The following is a 25,371-nucleotide window of genomic DNA, read 5'->3' on the forward strand; positions in this document are numbered from 1 at the left end:
TCCAGAGTCCTTCATTCCGACAGGTTTTTCAGTGTGTCTGGAGAGGGGCTGACCCCCCAGAGTACCCTGCTCTGCCATTTTCCCCAACATCACTGAGTTCTGGGTTCAATTTAATGTTGAGGATTTAAACATTAGCTTAAAACCTAGTGTTAACATCTTCATTTAACAATGTGTACTCTGTTTTCTGAAAGGAATAATGCATCACAGGAAAGATAAAATTCTTGAGGCACCTGGGTGGCTCAGTCAGTTAAGCGTCTGCCTTCGGCTCAGGTCATGATCCCAGAGGCCTGGGATTGAGCCCCGAGTCAGGCTCCTGCTCAGTGGGGAGAATGCATCTCCCTCTGCCCCTCCCCCCGCTTGTGCTCTCTCTCTTTTAAATAAATAAATAAAATCTTTAAAAAAAAAAACTAGAAATTTCTCTAGCATTACCAAACTTGTGAAAATCCATAAAATGATTTATTTCATATACGCAAACTCAAAATCTCTTGGTACACTTAAATTTTTGCAAATGAATACAGACATCACAATACTGCTCCATATAAACCTTTGTATAAACATTAAATGAAATATATACATGATTTTTTTCTTTTAGTGCTTCCAAAGCACAGAATGTCCAAGTCCACCTGAAGACTTTCTGGTGTCACATGCAAGAACAAATGTCAGGGCTGGGGTAGTCTCAGGTGCACTTAGTAATGTCTCTAGACAAAATAGAAGAGAGTTGGAGGTAGATCGTTTGTGACTCTCCCTGCCCCCTCCCACAGAGAAATAAGTTACCCGAATAGCAGCTTTCTTACTCTTTGATTCAAACTGTCCTGAATATTGCATGGTTTAAAAGGCACAACTATGAATTGTTGAAAACTTTGTTCGGTACGCACAAGATGACCAATTGGCTTCTGAACACCTATTCTTTCTGGAGGACTTGGTAAAGGCACTGAGCAGTGCTCCAGTTACAGGGGGCCCCTAGTCACTCTGGAAATGCCCAGAACAACAAAGTTCCACGGCGGAAACCCTTATCACATCTAGTAGGGGTGACAGTGTTTACTGAATTGAACCTGCTGATGTTACTAACATCACCTTCCTCAACTGGGAAAAGAAACAACGAAACAACAAACTAATACTTTCAAGGGACAAACTCTTAGGGCAAAAGCCAGCCTTTTACTTCCAGAGACTCATTTAAAAAAAAAAAAAAAAAAAAAAAAAAGCTCCATGGCTTTTTCTTAGCCTCAGGAAGGCAATTCCCTTGGCTAAAACATTCTAGGAAGTTTTAACAATATCCTGTTCCATCCTACAGCACGGAGAACTTGCCCTTTTTTCTCCTTGGTCTTTGCATTAACACAATGATCTGCTGTTGATGTGATTAACATTGTTGAGGTGGTGGTGGGAGTCTATTTTTTCTAGGACCTTCTCAAGGTACTGGATTAAGACTCGTCTTTTAAACCTAAAAACAAAGAGAAATTTTATTAACCGAAAGATACTAAAAGCACTTCCAATGTGCAAGGCACCGTGCAGGGGACAAAGTTGGGCTGGTGATCTCCGTGGGAATCGAAAATGCATCCTCATGTAAAGACGGGGCTGAGCAGATGCTAACAGTGCCAACTGAGGGAGGGCCCAAGCCCACCTCAGACTGTGCTGAGTCCACAGGATTCCATAGAGTGGGTTGAATGAGTTGGACTCAGATACTATCAATCTAAATGCCTCTGGAGACAGCCTTCACTCTGAGTGAGGGCCAGAGTTGGAGAAAAGCAAAGCGGAGCTCATTCCTCCCCCTGTCCTGCATTGGGCCCTACTGCTTCCAAAAAAAAAAAAGGAAGAAGGTCTCCTCTTTACACCCACCTTGCGGCTTCCTTGATGGTAAATTCAACAAATTGTTTCTTGACTGCAAGAGGCCCTTGCACTTCTTCAAGCAAAATGAAAATCCTTTCATACTCTGAAGATATAAAAAAGAAAACAGCTTCACTCTTTTAAAAAAAACACGAGTGGGAAATAAAATTCAATCTTTACACATCCTTGGGAGTCATTCTTCACGGGCGGAAAGTTAGATATAATTTGTACTTTAACCGTTCAAATCAAAATATCTGCCAATTAGCTACTAAGGAAACTCTCGTAAACACTGCACAGATGGGGTAGGTTGAGTCACGACCCCCAAAGTTGTCTGCGCCCTAATTCCCAGAACCCACGAATACGTTATCGTATATGGCAGAAGGGACTTGACTTTGCAGATGTGATTAAGTTAAGGATCTTGAGATGGGGAGAGTATTCAGGTTTATGCATGAGCGTAGTCACAAACACCCGAATAAGAGGGAGGTCGTAAAGTTGGCGTCAGAAAGAAAAGATGTAAGGACGGAAGAAGAGGCTAGGCAGGAGAGAAGGTACCAACGTGATCGGCTCGGAGACGGAGGAAGGGGCCAGGAGCTAAGGAGTGCAGGCAGCCGGTGGAAGCTGGAAAGGGCAAGGAGACAGATTCTCCCCAGAGTCTCCAGAAGGAACACACCTGCTAGCGCCTTCCTTTTAGCCCAGTGAAAATAATTTCAGGATTCTGACTTCCGTATCGGGTCCTTTTAGTTAAAGCAAGAGGAATCACTTTAAGTGATGTGAAAACCCAATACTTCCCAAAAATGTACCTCAAGAGATAGCATGAATCATTTCCTGAATCAGAGAATGAGGACCTTCCGTCATATTACTAACGTGTGTTCTTTCACTACTTACTCCGTCCAAATTTCCGAACTTCCTTCATTAACTGATGTTTTATATCCGCATTGATTCCTTGCGCCATGGCAGGAGTTACTTGCAAAGTGTTCGGTACAGTTCCCAAAGCCGACGTTACTGAGACTTTTCGATCCTCTACAGAGACACTGCCGTTTTTGCTTCCTCCTGTAAGTGCGTTAGTCCCAGGTTTGTGAATCAGGCCATCTTTCCTTAGACTAGCGAAGTCATCAGACAGAGAATCCAATTGGTTGTGTGGAATACCATCTCCTGCCATATTCATAAGCTCTGGTGGGGCAGATTTTGACAAGAAGCCATCAGGTGGGATCTGACCATTTTCCATCTTCTCCTCATGGACCTCAGGAATGACAGTAACGTCTGGAAACCAAATTAAGAAGTTGAGCTGTGAGGTAGGTGCATTCTATCCACCCCACAGGTAGATCACGGTGCTCCTCAGTTCTGAGGAAATTCTTTGTTTCAGAGAGCAAGAAGATGTACAGATGGAGTCTGAGACCCCTCCAATTGAGCTCAGGAAGATAATACTACAAAACCACTTTCTTCTCTTCATGGCGCTCTGAATACATATGGAAACCAAGTCAGACAGTACAACGAATAAGCATTCTCGGATCCCTGGCGTCCATATTTAGCGGCTGCCTGTGTTTTACAAGCTGAAAAGCAGCAAGTCTCACTTGATGTCATGACTCCTGTCATTGACATATAAAACACCATGCTTCACTGAGCTTGGCACCACACCACGTGGGCCCCCTTCAACCTCCCTCCTCTCTACCTCAAAAGTTCTGAGGAAACACAGGTGGCCATTAGGTCTCAAGGCTCTATATGGACTCCATCACCAAAAATCTTTGTCTGTATATGATTCTCATCATTCCTTCTGTGACAAAGAAGTGGGTTTCCTTTTACTCCCAAGTCTGATCCCTGTACTTCATATGCTCAGCCTCTTCTGGGCAAGGCACCGAGCCAAAGCCGGGGGATCAGCAGGGAATGAGACAGACGGCAACAATCCCTACCGTTACGGAACGTACATCCTCACGGAGAAGGCAGACAGTAAGTGCAAATGAGACAAGGAGCACAGGGAATGAAACAGTATGACTTTGTGTTAGGAAGGAAGGAAGTCAGCAGGGATGTGAGCGAGAGCAGGAGGGGAAGCCTCCGTGAGGCGTGGTCGGGCAGGGCCCCCTGAGGAGGTGAGCCCTGGGCAGAGCCAGGAACAGGAGACGGAGGTGGCCTGTGCACACGCAGAGGAGGAGGTCCAGCTGCCGGGAGGGCCGTGCAGGGCCCCAGGAGGGGACTAACCGGGGCTGTGGAGCCAAGGACAGAGGCAGAGAGAGCAAGAAGGACACGGTGAGGGCGCATGTAGGAAACGATGAGAGGGTCAGGGGGTGCCGGGCCTGGAGACCAGCATCGGGAGCTCAGACTCTGTTCTACGTGCTCGGGGGAGTTGAGGACGGGTTTCAAGATGGACATGGCACGATCTGGTTTCTGTGTGGCCATGGCCACTCTGGCCACAGCACAGTGAATGGGTTAGACAGGGCCAAGAATGGGAAGCAGGGAAATCAGATGAGAAGCTGCTGTAGTAGCTTGGGGACAGATGGTGGCAGCACAGACTAGAGGGATGGAGACAAAGGGGGTGATACAGGAGTTCTATTGGGTGTCAGGTTGCCTGGACTTGCTAAGGGATGGAAGTGAGAGAATTAAAAGAAATCATGGTGACTCCAAGGGTTTTCACCTGAAACCCTGCGGAAATAATAGTGCCAGGGCTGGGCAGGGGCCCATGCCCAACTGCTCCTGAGAGTGGATCAGGCCCTGCTCTTCCCGATCTGGCTCACTGACCTCATGCTAACGGGTGGTGTCACCTAAGAGTAAGCGTCATGCACTGGGGACGGCTGCGGGGAGAGCTGTTTTGGAGAGAGTGGAGGTGAGGCTTTCCAATGAACCACGTGAAACCGAATGAGTTTTGTCTGCCCATCGGACACCTCAGTGGAGATACCATGTCCATCGATAAATTTAATTCTGGCGTTTGGAGCAAGTTGTAGTCGAGAGGGGTAAATACCCGAGTTGTTGACATGTGCATCTCCTGGAAAGCCCAAGACTGCACGGGGTCACCTAGGGAGGGGAGAGGGGCCAGGATGGAACTTTGGGTCCCTACACTATTTACAGGTGGGAGAGAAGGGGAGAAACCACAAAAAGAGGATGAAGAGGGGTTGCCATAAAAGGGCAAAGAAAACCAGGGCTCGTGGTGACTGCTTCCGCAGAGGAGGGAGTGAACAACTGCGTCAAATGACACGAAGGAGCAATGGCAACATGCGGCAGACATGGGGGGACCCTGACGACTCCCGTGGCAGCGGAGGGGAGAGGCGGAGCCGGACCGCACTGGGCGAGAGCAGGCGGAGGAGATGAGGCCACAGAGGCCAGCGCAGACCCAGCCATGCTCTTCTTGAGCCCGTTCGCTCCTGCTGCTCCGGGAACCTGCTTCCTCGCTCTGACTCATGCAGCAACATGCTCCTACCTCCACAAGCAGGGCCTCCGCGTCCCATGGGGCACCTTTGCACCTACCCCATGGATGATTTAATAAGGGTTTACTTTAACGACCAAAAGGTGAATACAAAAGAAATGAGTACAAAGGAAACTAAAGTTGCTTAGTGTCTTAGTCGTCTAGGAGCCATAAGGAAATCACAACCACTACTCTATACCTGTACGGACAAGGGTGGGTTTTATGAGGTTTGGATAAGATGGTAACCACGAGGCTGAGGGTGGTCCCTTGCCGCCCACGTGGTTAGTTACAGTAGGTGGTGTTTGTGGTTTCGCCAACAGCAGGGACATACTCCGCCTTCTCTTAGGTGACAGAGGACTGCTGGCTTCTCCGGGACGCTTCACTTTGTTTTGTGGCCCTGCTACGAACTCATCTGCTTCATCAATCATCATTCCCTAGAAGACATCAACGAACGTGTTCCAATAAAGATCATGCAAACCACCACCAACACAGGCCCTGCTCACGGGCCCGAGATTTGCCATGCCCCACACCGACTCCTCGCTCAGATGGCGCCACTCTGGTCCAGTAGAACAGGTCGCCAAGGTCAGACATGGTGCAATCATGGTTACCCAGAAAGCTTGAGGAATGAGCAACTCACATGAACCGAAGTGGGAATAAACCCACAGTGACCTTTCTGAGGAAGGACAAACCATGCTGAACCAACAATTCCCTTTTGTGTGCTTTTGCGCTTTAAACGCATCATTAGGAAATATTGATTATCACCGTACAGAATGCTGCATGTAGATGGTGGACAGCAGGCTGATGGAAAAAAAAAAAGAAAATGTCATTCCCCCGACAGCAACCTCACAGAGATTCAAATATGTCCACTGTGGGGGCATTCTCACTCTGGGGGGTAAAGGATAAGTGTAGAAGGGTAGCTAAAAGCTGTTGTCATCCAAGGATAACCCAAGAATATGAAAGTATTTTCATAAAATCATAATAAATGACATTTCCAAGGCACTTTCCAAAGCAAAGCAGTACAGAAAGGTGAAAACACATTCACTGCGCATTACTATATATCAGGTCATGTTCGAAACAGTATTACACGCACTCACTCAATACTCCACAGGGCTCTATTAGTTAAGTGTAACAAAGAGCCCCAGCGCTGTGAGGAGACCAAGGCACAGAAAGACTAAGAAAAACCCCAATTAACTGAGGATGGGGGTGAAGTGGGATACCTTCCAGTCTTGTTTTGTTACGAGAGAGATTATTGTGTGGTCTGCACCTTAATACCAATTGTCTTCTCCGTGTGTGCAGATATAATCCCTATGGGTCCTCATCCTTAAATGGTCAAGTCAGCATCTCTCTCTCTCTCTCTCTCTCACACACACACACACACGCCACATTTAGATCTCTAGTAGGACAGTCCAAATAAAGCAACATCACCTAGTACTTCCTATTTCAAGAGGAACACTTCGTCACGGTCTAGATAGAGCATTAGAGATCTGAGTCATGGAAACAGGAAATAAATGGTGATCTCAATATTAGAGGAATTAGTGTGTAGACATGGGAATGGATACAGACTCTGGAGCTGGAAAGATGTGGGTTCAAATCCTGGCTCTTATCAGCCGTGTTATTCAGGGCATGCCACTTGACCACTGTGAGCCTTGATCTCTTATGAAAGGGCAGATGGGAACACTCATCTGCACTGCAAGCATTAAATGTGATCATTTAAAACACCAGCTCCTACTTGGTACTCAATCAAGGCCTACTATTTTCTTCAAGCAACACATCTGTGCATCAGGACACTCCCCCTTTCCATTCACAAAGAGCCCTAGAGTCTATTTCATCTTTAAAACAAACAGAGGGAGCTCTGATTTATATTCATCGTGCCCAGAAGAAAGGAATTATAAGCAAGGATATCACCACGTAGGCAGCCCCGGAAGTCAGCATCTTACCTTCTTATCTTGTTTGAACGGATTGCCGAAAGTATGCAGTCTTTTTGGTTGATCGGGATCAATCTCTCGAAGAGGAGAAGCCAATGTCTTTAGATATTCCTGATAGTTACCCATTTGTGCGACTGGAACACTATGAAGGGAATCTGTAAATCATAGGGAGAAAAACACATCGTCTACAGCTGCAGTGTGCCACCCTTTTGGGAGGACATGATCACAGTTGGCTTTAGCAATGTGGCCTTGGCATAAAATCTTGAATTCTAAGATCCAAAGGCATCTCTCTTCATCCCACTCATTAACTCAGGGTACCATCACTACTGCCTACAAGCTCAGATCACGAGGTCAACCACAACTCCCTTCTGCTTCCAACCAGGTTTGAAAATGGGCTGACATCTGGTACGCCACCACCCACCTTGGGGCACCATGTTTGTTCTGCATTTCAAAGAGCCTAGGCTCCATGGTTCTCTCTTATCATCTGGAGAACCTTGGTTAGTAGGCCTTATGTTCTTGGGAGAATGTGATTAAATCGACAGGCTCTCTTCCTTAGAGAAGCTTCCTCCTTGCCACAAAACTTGGTGTATAATTTTAGGAGATGGGCCAAGCTAGGATTTGCTCATTTTAACAGACAAATGACCCATTTTAAAATGAACAAAAGTGAGTAAAGGGGAATTGTACACCATCACCAATTATCCTAGACACTATCAGGCGTAAATGAGGAATTCTGGATTGAATTCATCATGGCAGGCGGTTGTGCAATTTCCGAAATCTGACAGACCTAGGTCCTGCCACTTTCCAACTCCCAGAACCTGGACTAGCTATTAAAATGCGAGAGAGAGAGAGAGAGAGAGAGAGAGAGAGAGAAACAGATTCTTAACCATAGAGAGAACAAACTGATGGTTACCAGAGCAGAGGGGGTGGGAGGAATGGGTGAAACAGAGGACAGGGAGGGAGGGCACTTGTGATGAGCTCCCGGTCTTTGTACGGAAGTGTTGAATTGTACACCTGAAACTAATATTACACTGTATGTGAACTAGACTGGAATTAAAACAAAAACTTCAAAAAAAGAAAAAACTGCTCACTCTCGGTTTCCACGTCCATAAAATGGGCATAAAAGGCAGTATCTCTCTCATGGGACTGTTTTGAGGCTTACAAAAGCTGAAGGAAGCATGCATGGGTAGTGCAGGATATATGCCGATTAATGCACACCTCCCCTAAAACCTGAGGACAAGCAACTTGTGCTGGGGACTGTAGGGATTAAGCAAAAATGGGCATTCTAAGCCTTGAAATATGACAAAATAACCTACCAATTATGCAGTAAGCACCTTCACGGAAGTCAGGCTTGCCGTTCTCCTAATCAACAAGAAGTACTGCTTTGTTCATTTACCTTCATCCTGTCCCACGATAAACTTGTGTGTCTTCAGCAAATTGGATCTCATTCTGGTTAACTGGTCTAAAAGACCTCTACGTGGAATATCATAAGCATTCCTATATGTCTGAGGTTTCAAATCCTATTCAAAAGGGAAGAAATAATTTCAGTCACTCCTGGGGCTTTCGACATCGAAAGTGTCATTCTTACTCTCTTAAAATCTCAGTAAAGAGAACGACAGTCAATATAACTAACTGGAGTAGAAATTGGCCAGTGGCCGGTTTGCCTTCGATGGCCTTTTTCTGAATTCCAATATGCCCACAAAGTATTCAGAGCACTGGGAATATCCTTTTCCAAGTACGTCAGCTGGCCCGGCCCATTCTGCCCAACGTGGACCTCCTCTCTGGGAAATCGTGGGGCCAGGGGTCCCGGCGGGGCTGGCCAAGACTCTCTCACAGATGCTCTGCTGCCCGAGAGTCCTCAAACCCGGTCGTCTTCGTTGTCCCCTGCTGTCACAGGTGCGAGAGGAGCAGTATGGCCCGCAGGCTCTCCCTGTCCACTCCTGTCCTCTCTCCACTTTAGCCTTCCCAGACATTACCCACCCCCTCCCCGCCGAACACATCTTGTACATTTAATTCCATATCGGCGTCTGCGGGCAGGACAATTCCTAGACTGGTCCATATGGCTAACCATGAAGTCCAAAACAGGATCGTAATCATTTCACAATTAAAGTAATATGACATAAACCTATCAGACGAGTTCAAACAAACACAAACAATTTATGTCACAGTTTACCTTGTTTAAGAGCCCTAACTGGAAGCCAGCAAATTCTTTGGTATTCAATTCTGTCAGTCTTGGTGCACTTTCCCCTATGATTTCTTTCAATAGTTTTCTAAAATTTTTACTGTGCGTCAAGGACACGCCACCTCCAGAATGGTTTTTCACTTTGATTCCAATTTCCTGGGGAGGTTTCTTCCCCACGGATGCTAGTATTCGTTCTGACTCTAGTTTGGTCTAAAATGAAAGTACATAGTATGTTAAGAAAAGATCTACATTATCACGGTTGTTTTCACTACTTAAGAAAGGTAATACTTTAAGAACCCCACAGAACAATTTTTCAATTGTAAATCATAGAAAAACTGATAATTAAACATTTCCCTGTGCACAGCAAACAGGGAGGGGGCCTAGAAAGGTAAACGACTTACTACATTGTTTTTCTCTCGTCTAGTGTCAAAATTATGATTGAATCATGGAGAGAATGGAAACTGTGACTAAGACTTCCATTCATAGACATTTATATAAAATCGCATTTTGTTGCTGTAGAATCTATCTAAGTCAACATATTTATTTCAGACCCAGACATAAAGGTTTAAGACTCTGTGTTTACAAACGTAAACTAGTGCTAAAATTCAGATTACATAGATTGGCATTACATCTGGAAAAAATTATATTGTTTATTTCTAATATCGGACCACCCCCCAAAAAGTAATGCTTAATTTAACAAACATTACCACGTAAATAATATGTAATGTGTACTCAGTAAGTTACTAGCTAACTTACAAAAAAAAAAAATCCTCTTACTAGACACTGCTAAACCACATTGATAAATATTGCTTGACAGTGTACTGGGCACATTTTGTGATTTACATACATCTGAGATGGTTCAAGGAACACTGGCGACATAGCTATTAAATTAGTAATTAAATTAGTAATTGGAGTGATTATAAATTAGTAATAATCTTTTCTTTTTCTCTAAAAGAAGGAATCCCACCAATGCCCAGTAAGCCCAAAAGAATTTTGAGTTTCTTATGATTAGGTCGGAGATATTCGCTAATTCTCACTATGATTGGAATTAAGTACATTTATTATCTTTTGCAAAAAAATTAAGTCATGAAATAAGGGAGAAGAGCAAATGAAGGGCCTGTTTCCAGAAATGGTTCTGAAATCTCATTTGAAAAACTACACAAACAACATGTCCCAGAAGGTCCCAGAACTTGCATGAGTTTCAACTCGGCTCACTATTCTTCCGTGTGGCCATACCCTGCTGACACAGCCTTAAAGGCCTAAGGTAGACATCAAATAAAAAATATATATAAATCAACAGGTCAATCAATCAATAAATAACCAAAACAAAACATTAACAACAAAAATCTATTAGAGGAAAGGGGGTCGTGGGGACAGTCGGTAGACCAGAAATCTAGGTTTGCCTTTACTTTCTTTTGCATCTATGAGCGCGCTGGTCAGGTAGGAGCTGGTAAGCCCCAGACCATCCTTCTGTCTGTGCCAGGTCCTCGCAAGGTGTGTCAGCGTCCCCAACTGTGGAGTCATTTTGGTTCTTTAGTGACATCTGACACTCTTTGGCTTACTCCTATCTGTATCCTACAATCCCAACTTCCAAACATATCTGACTTAAAGCCTGACGGCCACTGCAAATGCTAGTACTGCTCCCTACCTGGGAATACCCTTGTGCAGAAGAAGAAAGTAAAAAGGCTGCATCAATTGGTCATATAACATAACACATTTGTATGGCAGTAAAGCTCTAACTCAGTAGCTCTCAAATATTTCCATCCTGCAAGAATGGGCTAGGTAGAGGTGAGAAGTATGATAAGTAGGGGTGAGTGGAGGATGAGGTACTAATAGAGGGGCAGGCAAGGGACAAGGTGAATAATGGTAAATGAGGTGGGGGTCTAAAGGAACAGATGGAGGGCAAGAGGAGAGGAGGTTGAACTCCACTCTTCAGGTCCCCTTGGGGCCTATCACCCTCCAGCAATGAGGAACACTGGTCTCATCTCCCCGTCTCCAAGAAAAGGCATCTGGATATGTATTGCCTAAACACGAATGTCAGGCAAGACGTTGAACCACCACACCATGCCTCCGCGTGCTGACCTAAAAAAAGGGGGGGGGGTGCTCTAGCCCAGTGTGACTTGAGGAGAAACTAGGTTGAGGACAGACAAAATGTGACCCATGAGATAATTTTACTAAGCCTCTGCCCCTCTTAGGCCACAAGATATCAACCAGCTTGTGGGGTAGCACAAACTGGCGAGCAAAAGGAGAAATGGCACAGCATCCAATGACACTGACAGACCCTTAACTGCAGTTTAATGGTGAAGCTAGAAGCCATAGAGAATCACATTATTACTAATCCATAAAGTGGAGAAATAGATACACATTTAATTTGAAAAATTACAATTACACTAAAGAATAAGGAAATGCACTTCTGAGGGCAAAGGATTTTTGTTTGTTTGTTTTTACCAATACTACCTGTTGGCTGAGTTTTTTAAGGTAAGAGATAACACTGTAACTAAGTCCACAATCTAAATTATCTGATATCAGATTTGGAGCTCCCATCATCCTTAGTGCTTTCTTTAATGGCTATAAGGAAACAAAATACACAACAGTAAGAATAGAATAAATCTTAAAATACTCAAAGTTCAGTTATAAGGGGCAAAGGGACATGATTCATTTCTTAGAAGTCAAGGTGCTGCACATAAAACCAAACATGGAACATTAAAAAGTGGCAATGAATATAGCAGAGGAGTAAGGAGCAGAAAGTAACAAAATCAGAAGAGAGTGGGAGAAGAAGAGCAAGAAACAGCAAATTCAAACAGGTAAATTGCTTTCAGGCTTAATTCCCAAATCATAAAATCATTTCATATTGCATTTTATCGTGCACCCCGTTCCTGCCATGGTAAATACTAACACACCCCAATTTCTCCTCCCAGTGACACCATTGGTACCCTTTAAGATTCTGCCTTTTCACCTCTAGAAACTTGGCCGAAAGTTTGCCACATCTGCCTCTGAAATGATTTCGATCATCTTGATTTCGATTATACGACCAGTTCAAAATCATCATGACTGTTTTCCCCCAAATTGCAGAAACCCAAAGGAGGCCAAGTAGCTTTTTGTTCTTTTTGGATTCCCCTCCCCCAACCAGTGCCCCTGCTTCGTGCTGTGTCTTGGACACATTTACCAGGCAGTACGTCAGTATATGGCCTTCAGAGTTGTTTTTCAGAGGGAAACCCCATATTGAAAATTTCTAGAGTTAAAAAGGGAAGTTGGTATCATACATGAGTCCAGACCTATTTTTCTTAAATCCCCAAATTCCACTTTCATAAGGTTACTTTAATAAGAGAAACATAGATAGACGTGTTGTTTTAAAAAATAACCATGGCAGTTAAAGGCAATAAAATAAACAATTCTCTTACACATAATTTGAGAAGACAGTGGCGACACAAATATTTAGCAATAAAAATATCGAGCTTATTTCAAGGGTCCAGTGTTTGGTTCACTGACATTTCTGGTGACAAGAATCATCATTGATACAGCTAATGCATATATACACATAAATACATACTAATAAGTAGTACGGAGGCAGAGTTTTTAAGTAGCTGTCAAAAGCCTGTCGCCACTTCAGATTTGGCTTAAGCTTGTGAACTTTAAACAAGTCATCTGTAAGAGAAAAACCAAACAAAGTATTACGTGATTCCAGTCCTAAATTCCAAGATCTAAATCAAGCAACCCGTGTCTGTTATATCATTTCCTAGACAGCTCAACTTTCAATTACATTAGATGAACCTCTCATTGATCTGATTGTCTTTTTTGGTACTATTTACCAAAATTATATGGAGTATTTTTCTAGAAAAAACAATTCTCAGGTTAGATATTCCTCTGCCATCTGTGAAGCTACATAAAATGTAATATTTAAGCCCTGACTCCGATCCACACGTGAAGTATCTTTCTGACCCGTTACATATTGGTAACATGACTGTACTAATTTTCACCTGAGGGGGACTCCATGGTCACTGGTCGATGGAATATTTCTTTCATTTGAATGGAGGGTGTTAAGGCAACAACAAGGACAAAACCCGAGAATCACAGAGACAGAGAACAGATCAGTGGCAGCCAGAGGCAGGGCGGGGGCATAGGGGGTAGGCAAAATGGCTGAAAGTGATCAAATGGTACAAACTTCCAGGTACAAAATAAATTAAGTCCTGGGGGATGTCATGTACGGCATGGTGACTCTAGTTAATGATACTGTATTGCATATTTGCAAGCTGCTAAGACGGTAGATCTTAACATTTCTCATCGCAAGAAATTTGTGATCACGCGTCGTGACGGATGTGAACTAGTGTTCGCGGTGTTCTTTTCACAACATGTACAAATGCCGACTCATTAACATTGCGCACGGGAAACTAACGTTATATGTCAATTATATGTCAATAATTAATACATAAATAAATGGAGGGTGTTGCGAAGAGACTTTACAAAGTATATGAGAACAAAAGCGAAGCCTCTAACTTCCAGGCGATGACAGCGAGCTCTAAATTATGCTTTGGATTCGCCTTCATCAGCCGATACTTTGTTTAGTCCCATTCCCTGCCCTCTTCCGTTTCCTCCATTTCAGTGTCAGGCATTTTGAGCCAAACGTTGGGTCTGTCAAATATTAGTTAACAATCAGGTCATGGCACTCGTATAAGCTAGGGAGATGTCAGGTTGAAGTTCGCAACTCTGTACAACTAAATACGTTTCTTGAATACCATGTGCGTTAACACCCCTAAAGATACTGTCTGTCCTTAAATAAGCGGACAGCCCCTCTACCTTCTTCAAACTTAAATTTAATTGTTTTCAGAACCTAAACGCGTATAGACACTACAGGAAAATTGCCAAACCAAGTCATTATTTCCTTCCGAGGGTATGAAAAAATATTTTTTATATATTAATTCAAAGTTGGTATCACCAGACATCAACGGGAACCTGCCACACTTAATACAAATGCCCGAGATATTTTAAATTCATCTTCTATTTTGTTTCTTCAGGTTTCATTGGCTCTTATCCAAAACAATCCAAATGCTTTACTTCCAAGGACAAAAGCATCCCTATGCCATATGCATAATTTCTCTACAAATAGGCCTATTCTTTGAAATGCTGAATTACTTTAGTTAAGAAAAGCAACTACACATTTTCTTCCTTTTACTGCTATAATAAATTATTCACCCCTGCCGAAACTAATTTAAATGAATTTACAAAGTCATCAAATGTGGGTCTTTTGTTCTTTTGGTGCAGGGTAGAAAGAACAAAGAAAAACAGATCTGAAGAGATTTCTGGCTCATTGTAACATGCAGGTCCTTTAAAGACCATTCATATCTTGACAGAAAGGAACGAGAGACGGTGGAAATATGCTGTTATACTTGGGTCTTTATGTGGAGTCTGTTGGGAATTAAGCAGATTTTTTGGAAACTGACAAATTGAAAATACCACAAGACTGGGGAGACATTTAGATATAAATAGATTAGATAATGAGAGTCAAGAATAGTCTTAGAATTTCAAACAATGCCGATTGCAATGATTCCACCAATTAGTCTAATTTAGTCTAATTATTTCTTGTCGGAGTTTTTGAAACGGGGGAGGAAGAAAGGGAATGTTCCATAGTCTAGATTAAGGGTAGAGAGCTACTGGGGTAAGGCCGCTTGAGTCACATTCTCCGCGGGGCAGGAAATGATTTCCACGGCGTTAGGTTGTATTAGGATGGGGCAGCTAAGATGTCATAAACATTCAGCTAGTCAACGTTTGAAAGACAAAGAGATCAGAGTGTAGGAGAGTAGAGTGATACTACCCACACCTCAAAACCTACTAACATTTTCCCTTCCATTCATTTCTCCCCACTTCCTGCTGCAAAAAACGTTGGGGAGGGGGGGAAGAGGTGGGCTTGAGTTCCAGGCTCAGCCACACACTTAGCAGAGTGAGCTTGGAGAAACCACTGTGCCTTCTTGTGCCTCCGTTTCTTTTTGTTCTCCTGATTGGAACACTGGTCTTAACATGGAACCGAATTTTATTTTTTACACAAATCCCAGCTCTTAATTAAAACAAACAAACAAAGACTGTTGAATCACAGATCTGTACTTCTGAAACAAATAACACAACATATTTTAAGAAAAAAGAAAAAGAAGAAGATAGCAGGAGAGGAAGAATGAAGGGGAGTAAGTCAGAGGGGGAGACGAACCAGGAGAGATGATGGACTCTGAAAAACAAACTGAGGTTTCTGGAGGGGAGGAGGGTGGGGGGATGGGTTAGCCTGGTGATGGGTATTGAGGAGGGCACATTCTGCATGGAGCACTGGGTGTTATGCACAAACAATGAATCATGGAACACTACACCAAAACAAATTATGTAATATATGGTGATTAACATAACAATAAAAAATTTAAAAAAATAAAATAAAATAAAACAAACAAACAAACGGGGGCACCTGGGTGGCACAGTCAGTTGAGCATCTGACGTTTGGTTTTGGCTCAGGTTGTGATCTCAGGGTCATGATCTCAGGGTCGTGAGATCGAGCCCCATGTAGGGCTCTGTGCTCAGTGCTCAGTGCTCAGTGGGGAGTCTGCTTGGATTTCTCTCTCCCTCTCCCCCCACACTCTCTGTCTCTCTAAAATAAATAAATAAATAAATGCTCTTAAAAAAACAGGTGAACTGAATGTGGTATAGCTGAGGAAAAAAGTTGCTACAAATGTCTTAATTTCTGTAGTTATTGGCGCTCGATAGAAAAAAAAAAGATCTTATTGAGAGATAATCTTCTTGCCAACTGTGATATTCTGGTTCCCACCCTACTGACATGATTCTCATGATGGCTCATTGATCCAATTAAGCCTCACTTATCCATTCCAGGTAAGTTTTAGTGCTTAAATAATTAAACCTCTGTTAACTACTTTTGATGGAAATCTTGAATCAATAAAGAAAAAAAAAACCAAGGGTGACCTTTATGGACAATTATCATATTATGCAGTAATACAGTGATGTTTCTGGGCATTAGGAAGTGTATGTGACTTAACTTGCCTTTTTACTAAATGCCCTGCCCAACAAATTGCAAAACCGTCCTATATCTTTATATAACGTCCTTCATATGGAATACCAGTGCCTTCAAGAGCTATGAAAATAACATAGATATCAATAATGGCAATAGTAATGATAACGCTAATAGCATTATCGAGCAGTTGCTATTTGCAATTTACCTGCATTAATTCATTTAATCCCAACTAAATGCCTTTGCAATACATACTATTATTACGCCCATTTCACAGATGAAGTAAGTAAGGCACAGAGAGGCTATGTATCTTATCCAAGGTCAAAAAGCTAGCAAACGGCAGAGCCAGGATCCATATGAGGGCAGCTACGCTCTACAGTCCATACTCTTCTTTTTTAAGATTTATTTGTTTATTTATTTGAGAGAGGGGAAAGGGACAGAGGGAGAGTGGGAGAGAGAGAATCCCAAGCAGACTCCCCACTGAGCCAGGAGCCTGACACGGGGCTGGATCCCATGACCCTGAGATCATGACCTGAGCCGAAATCATGAGTTGGACACTTAACTGACAGAGCCACCCAGGCGCCGCTCTACAGTCCACACTCTTAACACCGTGGGGCTACACAACCCAGAAAGCGAAGTAATGGTGGAAATGTTGAGAGGGTCTATTTCAGAACTCAACACAAAACCTAAGTTTGGGACTCGGGGGCACAAGGACCTCCAGCCTCTAAGGGTGTGAAAACCCCTGTGCTCCCTGGGAAGACACAGGTTACAGAAAAGCCTGGAAATGGATATTTAAAGGCAAGGGGCAGAATGGGAACTGAGTCAAGGACAGACTGACCCTCAAATGGATGCGTGGCATGGGGGAAGGGGGAGGGATCAACGATGCCTCTGGGGTTTCTGGTTTGGGATGTTTGCAGAGGGATGGTGATGGCTCTAGGCAGGGTTGGATCCTTGGTGTCAGAGGTTAAGGAGGACCAGGGACAGATGTGGCACATGTACTTCTTGTGACAGAGGAGAAGGGGAACTTGGCATTTGGGGAAGAGGCAGACTGACGGGTGACCAAGCAGACAGTACTGGGAGTTGACCTTACCTAGTACTGGGGAGTGTAAGAGTGGGCATCACGTGGCTACTCAGGCACAGCAGGTGCACAAAGGAAGGACTGGATGCTTCCTCTTAATCTTTATGCCATGTCCACATCTGACTTCTATTACCCGCAAGACCAGCAAAGCCCAGGCTTAGAGGGCGGGTCTCACTATTGCGAAGAGCAGTACATCTCAATTTCTACTGGGAGAGCAGCTACCCTGGTTAGGGGCACTTTCACATAATAATTTGGAAGGCAAGCTGAGTTTAGACCAAAGATGAGATGCTAGAATTCAGCTCCTAATAGTTCTATAGAACTTTTCCACTGCCCCGCAGTAATAAGGTCACCTCAACCCCTGCGGTGGCAATGGAGACCACGTGCGGAGGAGTAGTGAGGATCCAGAACCCCCACCGCACCCCCAGAGCAGTAACGAGGAGCCCCTCCCTTTGAATGTCAACGGAGGCCAAGTGGGGAACCTGGACTTCTACCCCCTCCTGGCACTAACGAGGCAGTACCTTGCAATCTCTGCCAGGAGTGAGAGAGGAAGCTGAACCAGAAGGCTTAAATAAGATCGAGACTCATAACATAATGCTGAAAAGGCACAGGAGTCAACTGAAAATCCTTCATCGTACCAAGAACGAGAAAGATCTCACAACACATTCAAAAGACCATCAAGAGATGCCAACACCAAAATGACAGAGACTTTAAAAATATCCAATAAAGATGTAAAAGAAGCCAGCATAAAAAAGCTTTCGACAAGCAATTATAAACTGGCGTGACACAAATGAGAAAACAGAAAGCCTCATCAAAGAAAGAGAAAGGAAAAAGCAGAAGATACAAAGAAGAACCCAATGGAAATCTTAGAACTGAAAAATACACTAACCAAAATAAAAAGCTCAACGGATGGGCTCAAAAGCACAATGGAGGGGACAGAGGAAATAATCAGTAAACTGGAAAAGAGAACAGGAGAAATCACCCAATCTGAATAACAGAAAACAGACACACACACACACACACACACACACACACACACACACACACACACACACACACACCGCCAAAATGACCAGATCCAAGATTTGAAAATCTTTCCCCGTTCCGTAGCTTGCTTTTTCACTCTAAGTATGGCCTTAGCTGCACAAAAGTTTTTAAGTTTGATGGAGCCCCATGTGTTTATTTCTGCTTCTGTTGCCTGTGCTTTTGGTGTCACCTCTCTCTCGTTCTTTCTTTCTTTCTTTCTTTAAAGATTTTATTTGTTTGACAGAGAGAGACACAGCGAGAGAGGGAACACAAGCAGGGGGAGTGGGAGAGGGAGAAGCAGGCTTCCCGTGGAGCAGGGAGCCCGATGCGGGGCTCGATCCCAGGACTCTGGGATCACGACCTGAGCCGAAGGCAGACGCTTAACGACTGAGCCACCCAGGCGCCCCTATTTCTTTTTTTTTTTTTTAATTTCAAGTTTTTATTTTAATTCCAGTTAGTGAACATACAGTGTTATATTCGTTTCAGGTATTAGAATGTGGTGATTCAACACTTGCATACACACCCCGTGTTCATCACAAGCGGACTCCTTACTGCCCATCCCCTCTTTCCCCCATCCGCCTGCTCCTCCCCTCTGGTGACCAGCAGTGCGTTCTCTATGGTTAAGAGTCTGTTTCTTAGTTTGCCTCTCTGTCTTTTTTTCCTTTTGCTCATTTGTTCTGTTTCTTAAATTCCACATAGGTGTGAAATCATATGGTATTTGCCTTTCTCTGACTTATTTCGCTTAGCATTATACTCTCTAGGTCTATCCATGTAGTTGCAAAGGGCAAGGTTTCATTTTTGATGGCTGAGTAATATCCCATTGTGTACACACACCACCTCTTCTTTATCCATCCACCTATCCATGGATACTTGGGCTACTTCCATATCTTGGCCATTGTAAATAATGCTGCCAGAAACATAAGGGTGCATGGATCCCTCTGAATTAGCATTCTTGTAGTCTTTGGGTAAATATCCAGTAGTGCAATTACCGGATCATAGGGTAGTTCTATTTTTAACTTTTTTTTCCTATTTTTAACTTTTTGAGGAATCTCTATGCTGTCTTCCCCAGTGGCTGCACCAGTGTTATTCCTTACAACTGCATGCGAATCTACAGTTATCTGAAAATAAAAGGTCGTCTTAAAAAATAGAAACATAATACCATTAACAGTCAAAGTGGAGATTATCTAATCTTTCACTTTATAGTTGGGAAAACTGAAGTCACAAAGGGTGAGATCGTGCCATTTGTGACATGGATGCTACCATGCTAAGTGAAATAGGTCGGACCGAGAAACAGAAAAACCATATGATTTCACTCATATGTGGAATCTAAAAACACAAAACAAATGAATAAACAAACAGAAAGCATAATCAGACCTATAAATCCAGAGAACAAGCTGATGGCTGCCAGAGGGGAGGGGGGTGGGAGGGGTGGGTGAAATGGGTGAAGGGGCGTGGGAGGTACAGGCTTCCAGTTATGGAATGAACACGCCACGGGGATGGAAGGCACAGCATGGGGAACGTCGCGAATGGTATTGCAACGGTGCTGTTATGGGGACAGAGGGCAGCCACCCTTGCGGGGAGCACAGCGTAAGGTATAGACTTGTCCAGTCACTATGTTGTACACCTGAAACTAATGTAACATTGTGTGTCAGCTATCCCCATGTAAAAACATTTTTTAAGAAAAGAAATCATTAACTAATAAATTTATTTGAATTTATAAATAATTTAAACAAATCCACAAAATATAGGTACTTTCTATTGGTACCCTTATTAATCTCAAAGACATAACCTATATTTTATGTCAATGACAATCACCTTTGAGAGGACATTTTTAGAGTGGACTAAGAAATAAAGTCGGTAGACTATATACAAAATAATCATGCTAATCCATTTATAATGACCCATTCTTAACCTGCTTAACTTGCAACATTTGAAAGAATTGTTTTTTCAGTACATGTAGTACAAACACTATAGCACTAAAAATCTTACGCTTTTAATGACTAGATGAAAACTCAAAGGTTGAAACTTTTTGCAGAAATTAAGAAACTCCATCAAATAAAAATGATCCCAACTTTACAACTAAAAGGATACCTACACCACATGGTACGACTATATTGCTCCAAACAGATGCGGCTCTTTCAACGAGGAAAAAAAAAATCTCTACACACATTTTCAGTGATATCTCAGTAGCAGCTTCTGGAGTCGCTCCTTGTAGAATTTTACCATGGAAACGACAGCTTCTACGACTTAACTTGCCTAACACAGATGCCTCCGGAGCATTTAAGATTCCTTTATGGGGGAACGAGTGGGAGCCAATACCCCGCAAGAAGCCCTATTTTCTGGAGAAAACCATCAGATTCTTGGAGCATTAACCCCGATCAATGGAATTTTTGGTCCCAAATTAGTCAACGGAAAAGCCAAGTCACTTGAAACTGGGGGCGGGGGGCGGGGGTGTGGTGGGGAACGTCAGCACTGGTACTCGCAGCCTAAAATGCGACAGGAGCCACACCAGAGGCTAAGTGTCTTTTCGGTCTGATGCAAAAACAAAAACAAAAACAAAAACAAAAACAAAACAAAACAAAACAAAAGTAACAAAACGAACAGAACAGAAAACAGTGTGCAAATTCTATCCTTCCAAACCGGTGTTTATCCTTTTCTATATCCCGGTATCAATTATTCTTTGACTACATTTAAAATGCTTAGCCGTTCTCCTATTTTTCATTTCTGTTGCATTTTAAAGATGATGAAGTGGCATATACTTTACTTACCTAAAAGAGGGAGTAAAACCGGGTAGTTGTACGGCATCACAAAGAGGTTTACACAAGTTAAAGTCGTACTGGCTTTTAAATAACCAAATGGATAGCCAAGTTCATTGTATTTTCCACTGCTAGTAACAAATACCTAAGAACATGAGATTAGACACAGTTATGACAATGAGGATTTTATGTGAAACCAAACTCCCAGCAACATTCCAGAATGACATCTAAGGCACAGCTTAACTATAATGTAAAAATGGCAATAGCGCCCTTAGCCTGGGGTCATGTCCAAATAGGCCATACTAAATAAGAACGTTCTGACTGCATTTCTTTATACATTATATTAAGAACTGAAACCGGACTATGCGGTCACCATTCGGAGACCACGGGCTACATCAACAATATCCAAATATTTACTTGGTTAGCATAATGGCAAACGAGGCTGAAATACCACTAAGTGATACCAGCCATGAAAAACAAACAGACTTCTCAAAAGAACAAGTGGTGACCAGAGTGGGGACTTGAGAAAAATGGAGCATTTTTCATCGGGTAAATACATATCGAGTGGCCTATTTTGAGCCGGACACCGGTGCTAATTATTTGGAGGCAGCAAGGAGATGCTTTGGTTCAATCTGGAAGGCATTTTCTCTTCTAAATGATGCTGGTAGAACAAACATTCAGTAACGATCGAAACATTAATCTTTATTCCATGTGACTACCATCTTATTCCTCACTGATGATTCGTGATTCATCACGAATTGAATATATATATATTCAATATATATTATATGGTCAGGTCCCGTACACTTGATATGCCGGGCTGATGTCCTCTGGGTACCACTTTTTCCTCTCTGTTCCCTGTTTCCTCTTTGGCCCAAGTTAGGGCACAGGTATATACTTTTAGGGACCTAGACCTTTGCCTTTCCCGAAGTCCTTCAGCAGGATCATTGAAGGCAAAAGTCAAACCGTGATGGTGAACAGAATCCATTCACCTTGCTAATTCCTGGTACCAGCCATATCACCTACCAGTTGACTAAACTCTTGCTATATTTAGTCATAGCTAAGAATAAATCTTCCCTGTGTCTTTCGTGACCCCACAAAACAATGAGTCGTGCTGGTGCCATAAAACAGGACTCATCTACTAGATTTCATGTCATAATTTGAACCTTAATAGAAACAAAGAAATGTAGTAACACATAGTGGATTTCCCCCTATTTCCTAAGTATGTAGAACGGATGAGGGGGGAAATCATCATAAAGGATTAAAAATGTTACACACAGCCATTGGGGGTCAGGCCTAGGAGGCCCACGAGAGGTGAAACACTGTTTTTTGTTCCTCTCTCCCTTTCTCTCTTTCTTCCCTCCCTCCCTCCCTTCCCTCTCATAAGCCCCCTGAGTTTTTCCAAATTCCTTATCACCTGCAGATTCATAGAATTGGGGGGGAGGGGATTCAAAGGGATCATTAGAGACCATCTTGTCTAGAGAAAGTAAGTGTCTGGCCCAGGACCACATTACTGGTGGCAGACGTAGGGTTGGAATCCAGACTCCATTATGATTTAGCCAAATTTCCTGGCTCCTGGTTCATCTTATTCCTTTTCACTCCCACTAATTCCTTGCCTTCAAACTAAACCAAAGTCACATAAGGTACAGGAGATAGGCATATGGCCTATTTGAGGGGTGGTGCAGGAAGCAAGGGCAGGATGTCTTATGTGCCTTTGGAGAAGCTCTACAAGAAATGTGCTATACAGAAAAGAGGGCTTCTTTTTAGGGAATAGGTATGATTTGTGATTGTATTTGCTTGTGCAAAATTTGTGTCAACCCATGAAGTCAACCTCCTATCATGGTTTTGAGCTAACATTCTATCATCCGTATCTCTACATTCCTAGCACATTTCCGGGGCATTGTATTGTTAACATAAACATACATTCAGAGAAGTGCATGAGTCATAGGTATATAGCTCAATGAATGCTCACAAAGTGAAAGCACACGTGTCATCAGCACCCAAATCAAGAAATAGAACACAACCAGAGAGAAACCCTTTCACGTCCCTTGCTGGTCACTGCTCTGCACCCCCAAGAGAAACTACCAACCCGACTTCTGACAGAGTCAGCCCGCTTTGCCTCTTTTCGAGCGTAGATAAAATAGAATCATAGGATATGGGATCTTTGATGGCTGGCGTCTTCCACTCAATATTATATTTATGAGATTGTTCTGTTTCTTACACTTTTACATTCTTGCTTCAAGTGTGTTTCTTTTCTCCTACCCAGTTTTAGCATCTTTGGAGAATTTAAGTAGCTTAAAGACAACTAGTAGCAATAATCTCACATTTTAGGATGAAACAGATGGCAGTCTAAAAGTGTTTCTTGCGTAAATAGAACCTAACAATTACTGATTGCTATATGGTGCTGCGTTTAGAAATAGAACAAACATACTTTCAGCGTAGGACTTTCCTTATTATATCCAAATAAAAGGGCTGTGTGACTGCCATGTCTGGATTTTTACAAACTAATATCCAAAGGTGAGTCTATTAATAAATCAGCAAGCCCTTCCGGCTGAAGTATAATGTTTGGAAGAGCCGGTAACGTGCATTTGCCGCATCCAAGTAAAATCCATGTTACACACACTGATGTGCTTTGTACAGGAAGAGAAGTCGTCTGACTACATGACAGTAACACAAAAAGTGGTTTCAGGGCTTATGGGGTTTTTTTGTGTCAAAAATATCTTGTACACCTGAAACTAATATTACACTGTACCGTTAACTACCTGGAATTTAAAGAAAAACGTTAAAAAAAATTGATCTTGTACTTCCAATCTGTCAAGTTCACACGAAGCTTCAGCTGCAGAAGCCACCTTTGAAACTTCTTCAAAGAATTCCCAGATCCCAGAGTGGTTACAGACATTTGGCCAATAGGTAAGGGTAAGTACCTGCCAGCAGGTATGGGGAGACTTTCGTTCCAGGATGTACTGAGTTAAGGGTGAAGGTTCAAGTTCATATTTGTCAAAAGGAAGTTTGTCTATTACCATTGGCTCACAATCTACGCAGGAGAACCTCACAACAGGATGAGATGTTCGTGGAGGCTAAAAGACAAGAGGGGAAGACACAGTCCGTTATCAAAGCGAACTTACGTTTCTGACAAATCCACAACCCCTTCCGTGTTTTGTGAAACCATCGCTGAGATATACACCAGTGCTTTGAAAAAGAGGGCATTGCCAACAGCGTCCATCTGGGGAAGGCACGGGGATTCTTTAGCTCTACCATCTACTTGGCATTGGGAGGAGGAAAGGTGAACTAGAACACTCATAACTACAATTTCAGTGAAGTAAAGATGACAGGTGCTTTGAATACGGTTAGGAAGTCACTAATGATCCATAGAATGAACCCTGATTTTCAGATCCACTTTGCAACCTCCAAGCATGACCTGCCCTTCATTCCTTTGTACGATGGGGTTACAGATAGTCCAGATGCTGCTAGCGAAGAAGAAATCCATGAAGCTGTCAGATGAGCTAATGACAGGGCTAGAGCCACTAATAAGCAAGCAGAAAAACTGTAAAGCCATGGAAAGGGCAAGGCCAAGTACCACAAATGAGCCAGTTACGACACCCAGGACCAGTGGAAATTTCTCACACCTGCAAGCTTGCCTCAGGACTGTTAGAGCCGAGGATGCTCTGGGCGGGCTGCAAAGGCCTATGTGCCTGGGGGACCAGAGCGGACTGGTAGAGCTGAAGAGATGAGGAGACAGGACAAATCCCAGGGACAAGGGTGAGACGTGGTGTGCCCTCTTCTTGCCGAGAGATCTCTCAGGCTAATAGAAATATGACAAAACATCTCCGTTTCCCTTATAAAGGGGAAAAACATACTCCTTTGCCTTTGTGATGTACACACCTACAAGATGTTTGAGGAGCTGAGGAAAACAGCCATCAAATGTGCTTTTAAAGCTGAGGGGATGGTAACGGGGGTGAGGTGTGAGTTAGCTGGAATTTCTTTCATCCCAGTTTTTCCTTTTTTTAATATTTTTACTTATTTGAGAAAGAGAGAGAGAGGGAGAGAGAGCGTGCAAGCATGGGGAGGAGAGGCAGATGGAGAGGGACTAGCAGACTCTGCGCTGTGTGGAGCTCCACACGGGGCTCGATCCCACGACCCTGAGATCACGACCTGAGCTGAAATCAAGAGTCAGTCGCTAAATTGACTGGGACATCCAGGC

General features: G+C 43.2%; 1 protein-coding gene across 7 annotated transcripts in view; it reads right to left on the reverse strand.

Moving 5' to 3' along the window:
* Positions 1-434: 434 nt before the first annotated feature.
* The window catches only part of LOC114202512 (integrator complex subunit 6-like), a 52,773-nt gene continuing 27,836 nt past the window's right edge, over positions 435-25,371 (reverse strand). For 3 of the 7 annotated variants that reach the window (XM_028095763.2, XM_028095762.2, XM_028095766.2), the window contains 11 exons: positions 24,095-24,247; positions 21,183-21,315; positions 12,867-12,961; positions 11,774-11,884; positions 9,308-9,526; positions 8,531-8,654; positions 7,150-7,292; positions 5,412-5,646; positions 2,707-3,081; positions 1,834-1,927; positions 435-1,438 (listed from right to left, as the gene is read on the reverse strand). In XM_028095763.2, coding sequence (XP_027951564.2) covers positions 1,330-1,438; positions 1,834-1,927; positions 2,707-3,081; positions 5,412-5,646; positions 7,150-7,292; positions 8,531-8,654; positions 9,308-9,526; positions 11,774-11,884; positions 12,867-12,961; positions 21,183-21,315; positions 24,095-24,247 — 1,791 coding nt within the window. In that variant the 3' untranslated portion in view covers positions 435-1,329. Of the gene's footprint in view, positions 1,439-1,833; positions 1,928-2,706; positions 3,082-5,411; positions 5,647-7,149; positions 7,293-8,530; positions 8,655-9,307; positions 9,527-11,773; positions 11,885-12,866; positions 12,962-21,182; positions 21,316-24,094; positions 24,248-25,371 lie in introns of those variants that run through there. The other 4 variants (XM_028095765.2, XM_028095767.2, XM_028095764.2 and 1 more) reach the window with 4 other exon arrangements.

The sequence above is a fragment of the Eumetopias jubatus genome, unplaced genomic scaffold, assembly GCF_037043125.1.
Source record: "Eumetopias jubatus isolate StellerSeaLion01/CBP00866 unplaced genomic scaffold, mEumJub1_p1.0 scaffold_11, whole genome shotgun sequence".
Classification (NCBI taxonomy): domain Eukaryota; kingdom Metazoa; phylum Chordata; class Mammalia; order Carnivora; family Otariidae; genus Eumetopias; species Eumetopias jubatus.